At 36.4% G+C, this 16,292-nt stretch overlaps 1 protein-coding gene across 1 annotated transcript in view; it reads left to right on the plus strand.

Moving 5' to 3' along the window:
- LRRC9 (leucine rich repeat containing 9) overlaps positions 1-16,292 on the plus strand; it is a 128,602-nt gene that overhangs the window by 45,778 nt on the left and 66,532 nt on the right. The window contains exons 11-16 of the mRNA XM_069596741.1: positions 1,706-1,882; positions 2,215-2,332; positions 4,682-4,814; positions 6,002-6,124; positions 6,725-6,840; positions 12,969-13,181. Coding sequence (XP_069452842.1) covers positions 1,706-1,882; positions 2,215-2,332; positions 4,682-4,814; positions 6,002-6,124; positions 6,725-6,840; positions 12,969-13,181 — 880 coding nt within the window. The remainder of the gene's footprint in view (positions 1-1,705; positions 1,883-2,214; positions 2,333-4,681; positions 4,815-6,001; positions 6,125-6,724; positions 6,841-12,968; positions 13,182-16,292) is intronic.

Raw genomic sequence — 16,292 nt, forward strand, 5'->3', positions numbered from 1 at the left:
CTGTCACCATACTGTTAGGCGCATGCTCAGTCATTCAGTCATATCTGACTTTGTGACCTCTTGCACTGTAGCTGACCAAGCCCTTCTGTCCATGGAATTTTCCAGGCAGGAATACTGGAGTGGGCTGCCATTTCCTACTCCGGGAGACCTTCCTGACCCAGGGATCAAACCTGCATCTCCTGCATTGGAGATTTTTTACCACTGGAGTCACCATACAGTTGATCCTCCTTATCTTAAATTTCAAATTAATCTAAATCCTGTGCTACTGTAAGACAGGGCCAGAATTACTTTGAGCACGACCAGGTAAGGGCAGCAGAGAGCACATGAGCCCTTAGTTACTTTTTTCTGAGATCTTCACATAGCAGACCCCTACTTCTCCTTCAATTCTTAGCTTAAATATCTTCTCCAAAGGCCTTATGCAAGACCTCTCTTAAGTATCCCATGTTCCATTCCTTACCCCAAACCTTTCTTTATTCAGAGCACTTGTCAGTTTATATATTTTATTTTGTATTGTTTATTTTTGTGTCCAACTCCCTTGGAATTATAGGGTCAATGAGAGCAGGATTCCTGCCTTTTTCACTTCTGTATCCCTAGTTATGAAGCTATGGCAATAGTCCAACTGAGAGGTGATGGTGATTTTAACTAGGATAATAGCAGTGGTGATTAAATAGAATCATATTCTATTTATCATATATCAGGATATATTTTAGATATAGAGCCAAACAGACTTGCTGAAGAGTTGGATATTGGTAAGGAAGAGTGGAGGCATGATTTATTCCTGGGATTTTAACCTAAGCCACTAGTTAGATGGTGGTGCCGTACACTGAGGTGGAAAACAAGAGGGGCAGGTTTAAAGGCAGGTGTGTTGGGTGAGTTAAATTTGAGAGGCCTATTACGTGTTCCAGTGAACATAGCAAGCAGGTAGTTAGATATTCAAGTGTGGGTATATCCAGTTAAGTGGAGTTAAGGTAAAGCCTGAAAATTTAATGTTGGAGTTTACTAGTATAATAAATATAGGTGTATATGTATGTGTGTGTATATACATATATATTTAAAACATATATTGCCAAAGGACCAAGTGAAATCACCTATTAATAGGGTTTATGGAAACAAGAGGGGAGCCAGAGACTGATTTCTGGGGCAATCCAACATTTAGAAGTCTGTCAGAGGAAAAAGAAGCTGCAAATAAAATCATGAAAGAGTAGCCAATAAGATGCAAGCCAGAAGTGTGTAGTTTCACTGACGTCCCCAAAAGAAACTATTACAATACTGGAGGATTGCTCCATATCTTTTAGTCAGAACAAATATATTATTATTAATAAAAGAGCTGTTATTCTTCCCTAGTGGCTCAGATGGTAAAGAATCCAGGCAGTACAGGAAACCTGGGTTTGATCCCTGGGTTGGGAATGGCAGCCTCTGGAGAAGGGAATGGCAACCCACTCCAGTATTCTTGCCTGGAGAATTCCACAGACAGAGGCTGGTGGGCAACAGTCCATGGTGTCTCACAGAGTCTGACATGACTGAGTGAGTAACACTTTCAGAGTTTAGCAGTTCCTTTATTGATTATATAGGAAACAAAATAGCATGTATCTTTAGCAGAAACGTCAAATATGGGCTATTACTTTTTTCATATGTAACTTTGTGTTCTCAACATTTTAAGGAAAGTCTGTTATTTTCTTTGTATATATTCTGTATTCCCATATAGGTTTAATTCCTGCTATGAATTAATTCTATCACGTTTTTGTACGTGGGACTTCAGAACATATGGTATTACAGGAGTGAAAGTAAAACGTGTCATCAAGGTTAATAACCGTATTCTGAGGCTAAAATTTGAAGAGAAATTCCAAAAGTTTTTGGACAATGAACATATACATGATTCAGAGTAAGAAACTAACTTCCATAAGAAACATTTTACAACAGCCTGCTTTTATTTTGTAACAACAACAAAAAGTCTTTCTGGCTAAAAGTTTACAGTATTGAAAATATCTTTGTTAGTAAATAGTTCCTTTAATGCATCTTCCTGACCGGATGACCTCATGGTTTATCCACACTGAAGCTCTTTTTGAGACTGAGGAGGAGTGGAAATTTAAGAATGACACTGGAACATCCAGCGTAAATGGGAAATATCCTGGCTAGGGCATATGGTCATCCTACGCGTGGCTAGGCTTTTTTGAAATCAATTCTAAAACTTTTTTTGTCTTAATTATTCTTAAGGAGCTATCGAAAGATGCTGGAATGCCTTTTTTATGTTTTTGATCCTGAAATTACAGTGAAGAAAAAGCATCTGCTACAAATACTTGAAAAAGGATTCAAAGACAGTGAAACAAGCAAGGTAGCATAAAATGTTATTCAAAATAATGCTTTCTTCCTAATGAATAAAGCTCTGCCACTGATTAAGCATAGTTTGATTCTCAATCCTTTCATTTATATTTATAGCAAACTTCTACTGTTTCACAAAAAAGTTAGTGCTATCCTGAAAAGTACAGTCCCTCAGTACTCAAGAGGGATTGGTTCCAGGACCTCCCACAAATACTGAAATCCAAGGATGCTCAAGTCCCTTATATGAAATGGCATTCTGTTGGCACATAGCCTATGTACTTCCTTCTGTATATTTTAAATCATCTCTAGATTACTTATAATACCTAATATAATATAAATGCTATGTAAAGGATTGTAAATACAATATAAATTCTGTGTAAATAATTGTGGAAGCAGGGCAAACTCAAGTTTTGCTTTTTGGAACTTTCTGAAATTCTTTTTTTTTTTTTCCCAAGTATTTTCAATCTACAGTTGGTTGAATCATGAATTATTTTACCTTTATGATTGCCTATTTAATCTTTCTAGGCATCTTACATTTTATATTGTGATCCTTTTGTGAATGATCTTGAAATCCACTTCTTTAATCTGTTTTAAACACTCCAAGATCTTCTCCATCTTGAAAAAATTCATTCACTTAATGCTGCTGTGCTTTCTGTCATTCTGTTTTTCTCTTTACTTTTACTACCACCATTTCTTTATTCTCTATTTCATCTTCCCCACCTTGATACTGTTTTATCTTTGATCACTCATGAGCTCCAAAACATCCAATCAACTTTTCTCAGTCCTCCACCCACTTGATGAGACAGCTAGCTGTAGTACACAGGTATAGAGCAGTATTTCCTAATCCTTTTCTCATCATGGCACACATAACCTGAAAATATTGCTGCATTTGAATCCTGTCTTTCCTACTCACCAGCTGGGCGACTTCACCTCTCTGTGCTCATTTGATCCATTCTGGCAAATGAGGGTAATCCTTCACAGAGTGGTGAGGATTTAGTAAGATATACACGATAAAGTTCTTGGATACTTATTCATAGCATCGTTAGTCACAATAGCCAAAAAGTAGAAAGAACTCAAATCTCCATTAATGGCTGTATGGATAAATAAAATGTGGTATATACATACAACAGAATATTATTCAGTCATAAGAAATGAAATTCTGATACATGCTATAGCATGGATGAACCTTGCAAATATTATATTAAGGAAAAGAAACAAGCCACTATGGGACAAATATTGTCTGATCCTGCTTACATAAAATATCTAGAATAGACAAATTGGTAGAGACAGAAAGTAGATGTTTCCAGGAGTTGGGGAGGATAGAGGGATGGCGAGTTATTGTTTAATGAGTATACAGCTTTAGTTTGGAATGAAATTCTGGAAATAGGTAGTGGTGATAGTTGTACAACATTGTGAGTGTACTAATGCCAATGAATTGTACACTTAAAAATGGTAGCTTTTACCTTATTTTTTTTAACCTCAGTAAAATAAAGATAGTATAGAAAAACCCAAACAAACTTTTTGGCCAACCCAGTAATTTCAATGGAGAAGGCAATGGCAACCCACTCCAGTACTCTTGCCTGGAAAATCCCATGGATGAAGGAGCCTGGTAGGCTGCAGTCCATGGGGTTGCTAAGAGTCAGACTGAGTGACTTCACTTTCACTGTTCACTTTCATGCATTGGAGAAGGAAATGGCAACCCACTCCAGTATTCTTGCCTGGAGAATCCCAAGGATGGCAGAGTCTGGTGGGCTGCTGTCTGTGGGGTCGCACAGAGTTGGACACGACTGAAGTGACTTAGCAACAGTAATTTCAAAACTCCGAGATAGTGACAAGGAGGAGCAGACCTCATGACTTTACAATTTCTGCTTCAGTCTTAGATAGATTATATAATCTCTCTTAGCTCTAGTTGTTTTTAACTGATAAAAACAGATTTTTGTTTCTATTTTTTAAGAGCTGCTTTCACAGCAAGTAATATGAATATTCCTGATAAAATACTTTTAAAGAAATAACTCTAGTCACAATGCAAGCTAAAATTTCCATACATTAGTACAATCAGATATATCTGGAAAATAATGTAGACTATTAGACCAATTATTAGACTGTTTATTTAAATAAGAATAATCAGTGTGATATCCACTGAATATTACATTTCATAGATCTATTTGCATATACATTTAAAATACATCACATGAACGGTTTCATGGAATGAAGTTGTCCTGAAGATTATCTACTTCTTTTCAGTGAGTGACCTGAAGGTTCCTTGCCCAGGCACGTGAACATAAAATGATAAACCATCTGTAGTAAAGTTAAAGTATTGTCAGTTTTATAAAAATTCTCAGAGTTTGCTTTTTCTTTATAGCTGCCTCTCAGAAAAGAAGCTGTCATTCTTGCTAATAGCCTAAGTATATGTGAGTGTCCCAGACTTGAATTACTACAGCAAAAGTACAAGGATGAGAAGAAAAACTCTCTTGAGCATGAGCTCTTCAGACATGGTATTATAGATATCCAGAGTTTCTGAACTTTTAAGCTCTAAGCCTTCAAATTCATTAATTACTTTCATAACATTTTTGATGCTTGGTTTGATCAACCTGGGAAGTTTTCTGAAACCCCCTTTGTTTAGTGTCTACCAGTGAGGTAATACATGACTTTCTGATCTACTACTTGAGTCAGTCTGTCAACAAATATTTACTGAATGATTATTATCAGCAACATCAATAGGATGAGATTCATTTGTTACTCATATTTAATTTCTCTTATATGAAATAAACACTTCTCACAATCTGCTTTTGTTCATTAAGATGTGTCCTAAAAATATCTATATGTTATACACACTCACCATACAAACCCCAAATTCACTGGAAAGAGAAAAGAGAACTCTACCCATTTATGTAATCACCATATAAAGCACTCAGGAAGTCAGGTCTTATTTGCCCTTAATTAACAAAATATAAGATGGTAAGAAAACCTGGTTGTAAATCTAAAATTGGCAAAAGAACTTTTCCCAGTCTCAGGGTCTTATTTCCAATCAAGTGGCCAAAGTATTGGAGCTTCAGCTTTTCAGTCCTTCCAATGAGTATTCACAGTTGATTTCTTTTAGGACTGACTCGTTTGATCTTGCAGTTCAAGGGACAGAACAGTTAGGTTCTCCTGATTTGCATTTCATAGCTTGTACATAGTTTTAAGAAGTATGTGAATACTTTATGCATAGTAATTACAAGTTACTTCACAGGATTCAGTGACTCCTAGAGATTCCTAGAAGTTGGTGAATTTCAAGGTTCCTTAATAACTTAAGGGAAAAGAAATGTTCACCATTCAGTAGAGTGCTATGTGCTAGACACTGATGATACCGAGATGAATTTTTACCCAGTTAACAAGAACAACAAATTTCTTAAATTACTTCATGAAAATATTGTTAAATATTGCCTTATTTCCTTCTTTCTTGTCTGTGAAGCTTTGCTTGATATAGTCAGAGGAATCCTCTTTTATAACTATTTTATTTATTCAACAAATATTTATTGAGCTCCTCTATTTTGGATCAAGCAGTGTGCTATGTGTATATGGATAGCTAGGATCCCTACCTTTACAGAATATACAGTCAAGTCTGGGGCCAGTAAGGAAGGTAAAATTGTAAAATTGTTAAGATGAATTCGTGTTAAAATGTTTTGTTTTTTCATACTAGGCATCCTCATGATTACAAAGGTTTTCCTTGGCCAGAGTGTTCAAGCTCGTGATCAGGACTCCATCAGTCAAGCCAACTACCCAATGATTAATTCAGTGTTCATTCCTCGAAAATATTTACTAAGTATGTCTGCCATGAAATAAATCTTTTTTCATCTTTCTGACTATAGAATATTTTCATTTAATAAAGATGCTTATAATTTAACCTCTGTCTAACAAAGTTTATTAGCTTCTCTATAAAACCATGTTCCTAGCCACTAATGAGCTTCTGTATTTCTGTTCCCTACTTCAATGATAGTTATATATTTCTGTGCATAGATATTTTATTTTGTAAAAGTTTCTTTTATATTTTATACACACACATATGTGTAATATATTGTATGTATTTCAAAAGATAGAACCCACCCAACTTTTAACAACAAAGGTTTTAGAGTAATATATTTATCAAAAACTATATGGTCAAATTCTGATTAGAAAAGTGAAAAAGTAAGAAAAAGAAAAGGATATGAATAAAACTAAACCCTACTAGTCTGTGTAGTGAAAGGGTGACTAGTCTTGATATAATTAAGAAATTATCGAGGATGGTAGGAAGATAGAAAAAAACCTCAATAACATGATATTTTGAGTTGTTTATTAACCTGTGTAAGGGTGAAAAGTGTATGTTATGTTTCACTTTGAAGAGTGTTTATTTATTTTGCTTGTTTTTATTTTTATTTTATCCTAGATTCTATCATGGGACAAAGAAACTGTGATTGCAGTGTTCGGCAGTGCAAGTGGTTTGTCTTCGATCATGACCTTGTTTTGCCTGAATACATCGTGGAATTTGAGTATATTACAGTGGTATGAATGCATTTTTTAAAACTGGAATTCCTTAAATGAGAACAGAACAGTAATTTGAAGCCTAATAATATTATGTCGAGTTTATGCTATATTATATGTACAGGCATACCTCATATATTATGGGTTCAGTTTCAGACCCTGCAATAAAGTGAATATTGCAATAAAATTAGTCACACTAATTTTTGGTTTCCCAGTGCATGTAAAACTTATCTTTATACTGACTATAGTCTATAAAGTATGAAATGTCTAAAAAATATACATACCTTCATAAAACAGTAGACTTTATTGCTAAAAAATGTGAATCATCATCTGAGCCCAGTGAGTCATAACCTTTTAGCTGGTAGAGGATCTTGGCTCCATGTTGATGGCTGCTGACTGATCAGGTGGTAGTTGCTGAAGATAACTGGTGGCTATGACAATTTCTTAAAATAAGGTATCAATGAAGTTTGCTGCATGTATTGTCTTTTCCTTTCATGAATGACCTATCTGTAGCATTGCAGTGCTGTTTGATAGCATTTTACCCACAGAACTTTTTTCAGAATTGGAGTCAGTCCTCTCAAATCCTTCCACTGCTTTATCAACTAAGTTTATGAAGTATCCTAAATCCTTTGTTGTCACTTCAACAATCTTCACAGCATCTTCACCAGGAGTGGAAACCATTTTCTTTGCTCATCTGTAAGAAGAAGCTCCTCATCTGTAAGGTTTTATTGTGAGACTGTAGGATTTCAGTCACATCTTTGGGCTCTATGTCTAGTTCTGTTGCTGTTTCCACTATAACTGCAAATGCTTCCTCCACTGACGTCTTGAAAGAAAGAAAGTGAAGTCTCTCAGTCGTGTCTGACTCTTTGCAACCCCATGGACTATATAGCCTACCAGGCTCCTCCGTCCATGGGATTTTCCAGGCAAGAGTACAGGAGTGGGTTGCTATTTCCTTCTCCAGGGGATCTTCCTGACCCGGGGATCGAACCCAGGTCTCCCACATTGTAGGCAGATGTTTTACCATCTGAGCCACCAGGGAAGTCTTAACTTCTTTCAAATTCCTGTTAATGTTGATATTTTGAACTCATTCTATGAATCATGTATGTTCTTAATGACATACAGAATGGTAAATCCTTTCAAAAAAGTTTTCAATTTCCTTTGCTCAGATAACCTCAGGAAAATCTGTATCTATGGCAGCTATTGTTTTTGTTCAGTCGTTCAGTCGTGTCCGATTCTTGCAACTCCATGGACTGTAGTGTGCCAGGCTTCCCTGTCCTTCACCATCTCCTGGAGCTTGCTCAACCTCATGTCCATTGAGTCAGTGAAGCCATCCAACCATCTTGTCCTCTGTCGTCCCCTTCTCCTCCTGCCTTCAATCTTTCTCAGCATCAGGGTCTTTTCTAATGAATCAGCTCTTCACATTAGGTGGCCAAAGTATTGGAGTTTCAGCTTCAGCATCAGTCCTTCCAGTGAATATTCAGGACTGATTTCCTTTAGGATAGACTAGTTTGATTGTCTTGCAGTCCAAGGAACTCTCCAACACCACAGTTCAAAAGCATCAATTCTTCTGTGCTCAGCTTTCTTTATAGTCCAGCTCTCACATCCATACATGACTATTGGAAAACCATAGCTTTGATTAGATGGACCTTTGTAATCAAAGTGATGTCTCTGGTTTTTAATACACTGTCTGGGTTTGTCATAGCTTTTCTTTCAAGGAGCAAGCATCTTTCAATTTCATGGCTGCAGTCACCATCTGCAGTGATTTTGGAGCCCAAAAAAATAAAGTCTGTCACTGTTTCCACATCTCTTTGCCATGAAGTGATGGGACCAGATGTCATGAGTTTTTTGAATGTTGTTTTAAGCCGGCTTTTTTCACTGTCCTCTTTCACCTTCATCAAGAGGCTCTTTAGTTCCTCTTTGCTTTCTGCCATAAGGGTGGTTTCATCTGCATATTTGAGGTTATTGATATTTCTCCTGGCACTCTTGATTCCAGCTTGTGCTTTATCCAGCCTGGCATTTCTCATGATGCACTCTTCATATAAGTTAAATAAGCAGGGTGACAGTATATAGCCTTGACGTACTCAATTTAGAACCAGTCTGTTGTTCTGTGCCTGGTTCTAACTGTTGCTTCTTGACCTGCATACAGGTATCATAGGAGGCAGGTCAGGTGGCCTGAAATTCCCATCTCTTGAAGAATTTTCCACATTTTGTTGTGACCCACACAGTCAAAGTCTTTAGCATAGTCAATGAAGCAGAAGTAGATGTTTTTCTGGAATCCTCTTGATTTTTCTATGATCCAGTAGATACTGGGAATTTGATCTCTGGTTCCTCTGCCTTTTCTAAGTCCATTTGAACATGTGGAAGTTCTCAGTTCACGTACTGTTGAAGCCTAGCTTGAAGAATATTGAGCATTACTTTGCTAGCAAGTGAAATGAGTGCAGTTGTGCAGTAGTTTGTACATTCTTTGGCACTGCCCTTCTTTGGGATTGGAATGAAAAACTGGCAACTATAGCCTTATGGAATGCATTTCTTAAATAATAAGACTTGAAAGTAGAAATTAGTCCTTGATCCATGGGCTGCAGAAGGAATGTTATGTTAGTAAGCATGAAAGCAATGTAAATCTCATTGCACATCTCCATCAGAGCTCTTGGGTAACCGGGTTCATTGTCAATGCTGCTGCTGGTCGCTTCAGTCATGTCTGACTCTGTGCGACCCCATAGACAGCAGCCCACCAGGCTCCCCCGTCCCTGGGATTTTCAAGGCAAGAACACTGGAGTGGGTTGCCATTTCCTTCTCCAATGCATGAAAGTGAAAAGTGAAAGTGAAGTCACTCAGTCATGTCCAACTTGTAGCGACCCCATGGACTGCAGCCTACCAGGCTCCTCCGTCCATGGGATTTTCCAGGCAAGAGTACTGGAGTGGGGTGAGGTTCATTGTCAATAGGCAGTAGTATTTTAAAAGAAATCCTTTTTTTTTTTTTCCTCTGAGCAGTAGGTCTAGACAGGGGTCTTAAAATATTCAGCAAACCATGTTGTAAACAAATGTGCTGTCATCCAGGCTTTTTTGGTCCCATTTATAGATCACAGGTAGAGTAGATTTAGCGTAATTCTTAAGTGCCGTAGGGTGTCCAGAATGGTAAATGAGCGTTAGCTTCAACTAAAAGAGCCCCTAACAAGAGTCAGCTTCACCTTTGAATCTCTAAAGCTGAGCACTGACTTCAGTGCTATGAAAATCCTAGATGGCATCTTCTTTTAATAGAAAATCCTAGATGGTATCTTCTAATAGAGTGCTGTTTAATCTATATTGAAAAATCTATGTATTAGTGTAGTTACCATCATTAGTGACCTTAGCTAGATATTCTGGATATCTTGCTGCAGCTTCTACATCAGCACTTGCTGATTCACTTTGCTCTTCTATGTTATGGAGATCTCTTCTTTCCTTAAACTTCATGAACCAGGCTCAGCTAGCTTCAAACTTTTCTTCTGCAACTTTCCCACCTCTCTCAGCCTTCATAGAATTGAAGCGAGTTAGGACTTTTCTGTGGTTTAGGCTTTGACTTAAGGGAATATTGTGACTGATTTGATCTTCCATCCAGAGCACAAAATCATTTTCCATATCAGTAATAAGACTGTTTCAGTTTTTTTACACTCATATGTTCACTGGAGTAGTACTTTTAATTTTCTTCAAAACTTCTCCTTGGCATTCAAAACTTGACTGGAGCAAGAGGCATAGCTTTCAGCCTGTCTCAGTGTTCAACATGCCTTCTTCACTAAACTCAGTCATTCTAGCTTTTGATTTAAAGTGAGAGGTATGTGACTTTTCCTTTCACTTGAACAGTGAGAAGCCATTCTAAGGTTATTAATTGCCTAAATTTTAAGATTGTTCTATCTCAGGGAATAGGGAGGCCCGAAGAGAGGAAGAGAGGCAGGGAAATGGCTGGTCAATGGAGTAGTCCAAACACAGTTCACTGTCTTATATGAGCATGGTTTGTGGCAACCCAAAACCATTACAATAGTAACATCACAGATCACCATAACAAATATAATCTTAGTGAAAAACTTTGAAATATTATGAGGATTACCAGATGTGACAGAGACATGAAGTGAGCAAATGCTGTTGGAAAATAGCACCAATAGACTTGATTGATGCCTTCAATTTGTTAGAAACCCAATAAAGCAAAATGCAACAAAATGAGGTCTGCCTATATATAAATGTAAAATGATTATTCTGTGAGGGATATAATTTTCAAAGAAAATCATTATGACACCTAAATTTTTTATTTTGAAAATATATTACATGAGTAGTATATAGCTGTAGTCTCACTAGAAAAGATTCAAACTTATTGCAGAATATAGAATACACATGAAAATCTGCTCTCACCTCAATCCTATCCCATTCCCTTTCATTAAGGCATCCACTGTTAATAGCTTTGTGGGTTTGCTTTCAATCTTTTTTACTCTTTTGAAATATTATCTTTATTATTAAAATTATTTTAATATATATAGATCCTTATATTCTGTTCCATTGATCTCTTGGTCTAATCTTGGACCCCTACCATCTTGTTTTGGTTATTACAACTGGATGATATGTTTGGATATGTGACAAGGCAAATTCTCTTCCACTTACTTTTTTAAAAATTTCTTGGCTATTCTTGAACATGAGGAGGGCATGGAAACCCACTGCAGTATTCTTGCTTGCAAAATCCCATGGACAGAGGAGCCTGGCGGGCTATGGTCCATTGGGTTGCAGAGTCAGACATGACTGAAGTGACTTAGCATGCACGCACACATTCTTGAATATTTTCACTTTCAAATTAAATTTTCAAACAGCTTGTTACTAGGATTTGATTGTAAGTGTATTGAATTTAAATTTAATTTGGGGTGAACTGACTTCTTTGTAGTATTGGGCCTCTCATCCAGGAACATGATACATTATTCCATTTACTCAAGTCCTCTCCCATATTTTCCTTTATATGGGTCTTAAACATTTCTTTTTATATTTCTTGTATAGTTCTGGGCATTTATATTTTATGTTGTTATGAAGAGTATTCTATCAGTCAAATATACTCTCAGCAAAAGACACAGAAACCCAAACAAACAGAAAACAAAATAACTGAAATAACAAGAAGTGGAGAGGCCAAGTCCCTGCTATTGTGGCTGACTTCACTACAAAGTGATGTCAGCAAAGACAAGAGCTCCATCATCCTGCTTGCCCCTTTATCAGCTGTTTTAATCTGAAGATCAAATGTTTGCTTTAACTCTGGGAAGTTTCCTTTTCTTAATTCCTTTATCGTTACTTCTGTTCTCTGTTAAGCCCTCTCGAACTCCTATTTGGTAAATATTGAACATTCTGAACTGTTCCCCCCCGCAATGTATTTTAATTTTTTTTCTCTGTATTTTACATTTCCGTCTTTAAATTCTTGTGAAAGATGCTCTCTATATTAGCTTCCACAGTGTTAATTTGATTTGCTGTAGTATCCATTTGGTTTCTCAGGACATTTATTGAATATTTCATACTTCGCTAATTGTTTTTATGGTGACTTTGAAGCATTTACCCTATTTTTTCTATAGCCGTCTATTCTCTTATAGATGTTTTGCTCTCCTAGATTTTAAAAAGAATTCTCTTATGGACCATTTTGGTTTTTTGTAGAGCCATTTCTGTTTGTTCACGTTGTTTTTGCCCAGTCATCCACAATTCTTATGATAACTTAATCGCCTAATAATTACCTAGAGCTTCCTCCTGCTGCTTTACTTGTTCACTCTAAACATCAAGTTTCTTGGAATCTGCTCTTTGAAGTGGTCATCTCCTGCATATATTTTGGCTGCAGGTTACATTTCTGCTTCTTATTTGTCAGTTCAGTCCCTTCTAATTTGTATCTCACAACTTTTAAGTCTTTTGTTGGTGCCCTCTCCACTGTTATAAAATATTTTAAAAATGTCTTTTAAGGAATTTTCAGGAGGAGGGGATGAACACACCCATTCTTAGTCCACAATTTTAATCTATTCTCATAGATTTCCTAATGTGATACAGATCATCATAGATATTACTATATAATGGAAAAAGTTTTAATTCATCTTTCCTACATAGCTTATTTTTCAAAATGATAAATACAGCAACCAAATTTTCAATGTTTTTAATAAATTTTTTAGGTCAAGGCTCACTCTTTATTTTCTTCATTCAACAATGTTATTCTAGAAGAAAGCAAAAAAAATTCAGAAGGATCAGTATTGTCTCAGGATTTGAAATTTGATGATGAAGTTATAAAAATGGATCCCAGGATCAAGCCCAGACCAAAACTTATTAGTCTGGATGATAAAACAATACTTTCCCTTGCCAAGACTAGTGTTTATGGTCATATTGTGGTGAGTATTACGAGGAAATTCTATTGAGATATTAAGCTTCCTTCTATATCTTGACTCTCAGTCTGTCCATTTCAAATCTGCTACCATTCTATCCAGACTCCCTTTATCGCCAACCTAGATACTTCCACGGGGCTGTTAACACAATTTCAGAAGGCACCATGCACATGATATTCTATTAATGTGCTCTTTGCATGCCATTCAGTATATAGCTAAGTATAACTCAATGCAAGGGGTGTGTGCGTGTGTGTGTGTGTGTGTGTGTTGGGGTAGGGGTGCATGCCTACTAGAGCTATGCAACAGCTTTGTCCTACTTCCGCTTCAAGGCCACAACCCATTCTCCATACTGAAGCCAGAGTAGTCTTTTCAAGTGCAAATCTGATTTGTCATCCCTTACCACTCCTATATGAAATGCACAGATGCTTTTCATTCTTTTAAAAATAAAACCAAAGTCCTTAATATGGCCTGTAAGGTTTTAGATGACCTGGTCCCAGGCCTGTCTTTTCAGACTCTTCTCATATTACCCTCCCTGTAGCAATCTGTAGTCAGCCTCCTTTTTGTTTCCTAAATGTATCCTTGCAGGCGCACAGAGTCTCCACACTAGCTACTTCATCTGCACAGAATGCTTTCACATGACCCTGTTTCTCCTACTTAGCTCCCACACATTTTAGATCTATACTTAAGCATTTAGTCCTTCTCTTACCTCTAGGTCTAATTAAGAATCTAAGTAAGAGTCCTTTGTCATGTGTCTGTATCCTTCCTAAACTATAAATTCCACAGGGACAGAGGCTATGGCTGTTCTTAGTCATTTATATTCCCAGCATGAGGGTAACAGTGTAAGACTGTGCAGTGTGCATTGCACAGAAGGGCCACATCTAAGGGGCAACTTTTAAATATACAGTAGTATATTTACTACAACAACTTTCTGATGACTGGTGGTGGAATTTCTTTTACTAACAAAATCAGTCTATTGTGACAATTTTCTAAAAGCTGGAAATAAAGGTGTCTTGAGGTAAGGATGCCTTTTTATGATTTACTTATAAATACTGTGTGGGCCAGCATCAACTTTGCCATTATCTAGCACAATACTTAGCACATATGAGATACTCATTGGGTATTTGTTCTAAAACAGAATGTCTGAGTGGTTCTCACAGAAAAAGTGAGTTGTCTGCTTGAACCTAAAGAAGTAGTAAACCAATTGATATTAATTGATAAATGATTACAATACTTAAGACAAGGTATTCTTACTTGACATATTTTTCTATGCATTTACTGAAAACTGAGGTACAGATAAAAATTCAGAAATTATTTTTATCTTGAAAGTCAATTACTTGGCTCCATTTTGACATTTTTAAATCCATTGTTTATGATGACAGTTTTTTTCCAAATGATTATGTGAAGCAGAAAGAGAATGCAAAACATATATTTTAAAATAATACAGTTTTCAGCCTGCTTCTAAAAATATTCAAAACATCTTTTTAAGATAGTTTATGAAATTGCTATGGTAAAACTGTATTAGCATCATCCACCAAATCTTCAAGTCTAGACTAAGTCTACTTTAGAGAATTATTATTAGAGATGAAGTAAAACTTTATAGCATGATAGCAATATCACCATCTTTATCATAAATATGCAATATACTTAATATAGGAACAATCTTCCAGCTGACAGTTTGGAGAAATTGTTTCTGAACTATAATGTCAAGATTTCATATTTGAGTAATACATTTTTTATAATAAAACCTCAATTAGAAAGGTTTAATAAATCAGTGTTCTGATAGGATTGAGCTTCCGAAACATGTATTCCTATAGATTTAAAGAGATTAAATTAAAGTAAAAAAATAGCACCAGAAGGTAGGTCTTTTTTATTATCTTTGATTTGTAAGATAAGAACCAGAAAGGAGAAGAATTTAAGACTTTGGAATATCTTGGCCAGTGTGACCTCCACCTGACTATTAATTTGGTCAATACTCATAACATAAGAATTTAAGAATTCATCTTAAATTTGTCTATAAAAGCCAGAAAATTTTCTACAGTTTCCAGTAAGAATTCTAGATATTAGAAGAAGGATATTTAGACATCACATCCTTTATTCTCCTTTATTTGTGCCATTACTGTAAGAGAAAGTGAAGGTGTGTGTGTATTATTTTCTTTTCAGTTATCCCCACTAGATTGAGTTTTATGAAGACATCCATAAAAATAAATTAAATATATAGAAATGAAAAGCCCAGAGTAATATAATTTTATATTCTCTTATAGCACAATTAAATACTAAAAAGTAGAGTTGTTAGTTATAAGTCTGGCTTTTGCACTGATTTATTCATCTAGCATTTACTGAGAATTTGCTATATTTTAGCCATTGAAGCAAGTATTAGGTGTTCAATGAATAAGTTTTCTTCCCTGCTCCAAGGATATTATTTTAGTGAAGGAGACAGATACACAAACAAATACAAGACATTTAGAGCTGCTGGGAGAGATCCACAGAAAGAGGTGGGTTTGTGTGAATTTCTGAAGGATATGGAAGATTTCATTGCTTTTGTCTTCCATGCAGAGGCATACTTTATCTGTAAGCACATGGTTTTGAAAGACCAAGTGTCTTATCTAGGGTGTGTGATGGTGGGAATATAGGTGTAGGTTAGAATACAAAGACACATGAGACTGTGACTGAAGAATGAGAGGTTATAGCCACATTAAGACTCTTTGCGACCCTATGGACTAGCCTGCCAGGCTACTCTGTCCAAGGAATTCTCCAGGCAATACTGGATTGGGTTGCCATGCCCTCCTCCACGGGATCTTCCCCACCCAGCAATCAAACTCACGTCTCTTATGTCTCCTGCATTGGCAGGTGGGTTCTTTACCACTAGTACCACCTGGGAAGCCCATGCAGATATCAGAGTCTCCCCTAAATATAAAAATATAGTAACATTCATTTTCATATAGCCTAGGATCAAATGGGCAGGGAAAATCTGGGTCAATTTGTGGTGCAGAGACTTAGACAGTCTCTCAACTCCTTCTTTGACATTGTATCATCTTTGACATTGTATCCTCCCACTTTAACACCCTCAGCCTTTCTTCCTTAGGCCAAGGCCCTCGTTTGGTTCCCTGTAATCAGGTT

Source organism: Ovis canadensis, chromosome 7 (assembly GCF_042477335.2).
Source record: "Ovis canadensis isolate MfBH-ARS-UI-01 breed Bighorn chromosome 7, ARS-UI_OviCan_v2, whole genome shotgun sequence".
NCBI classification, from domain to species: domain Eukaryota; kingdom Metazoa; phylum Chordata; class Mammalia; order Artiodactyla; family Bovidae; genus Ovis; species Ovis canadensis.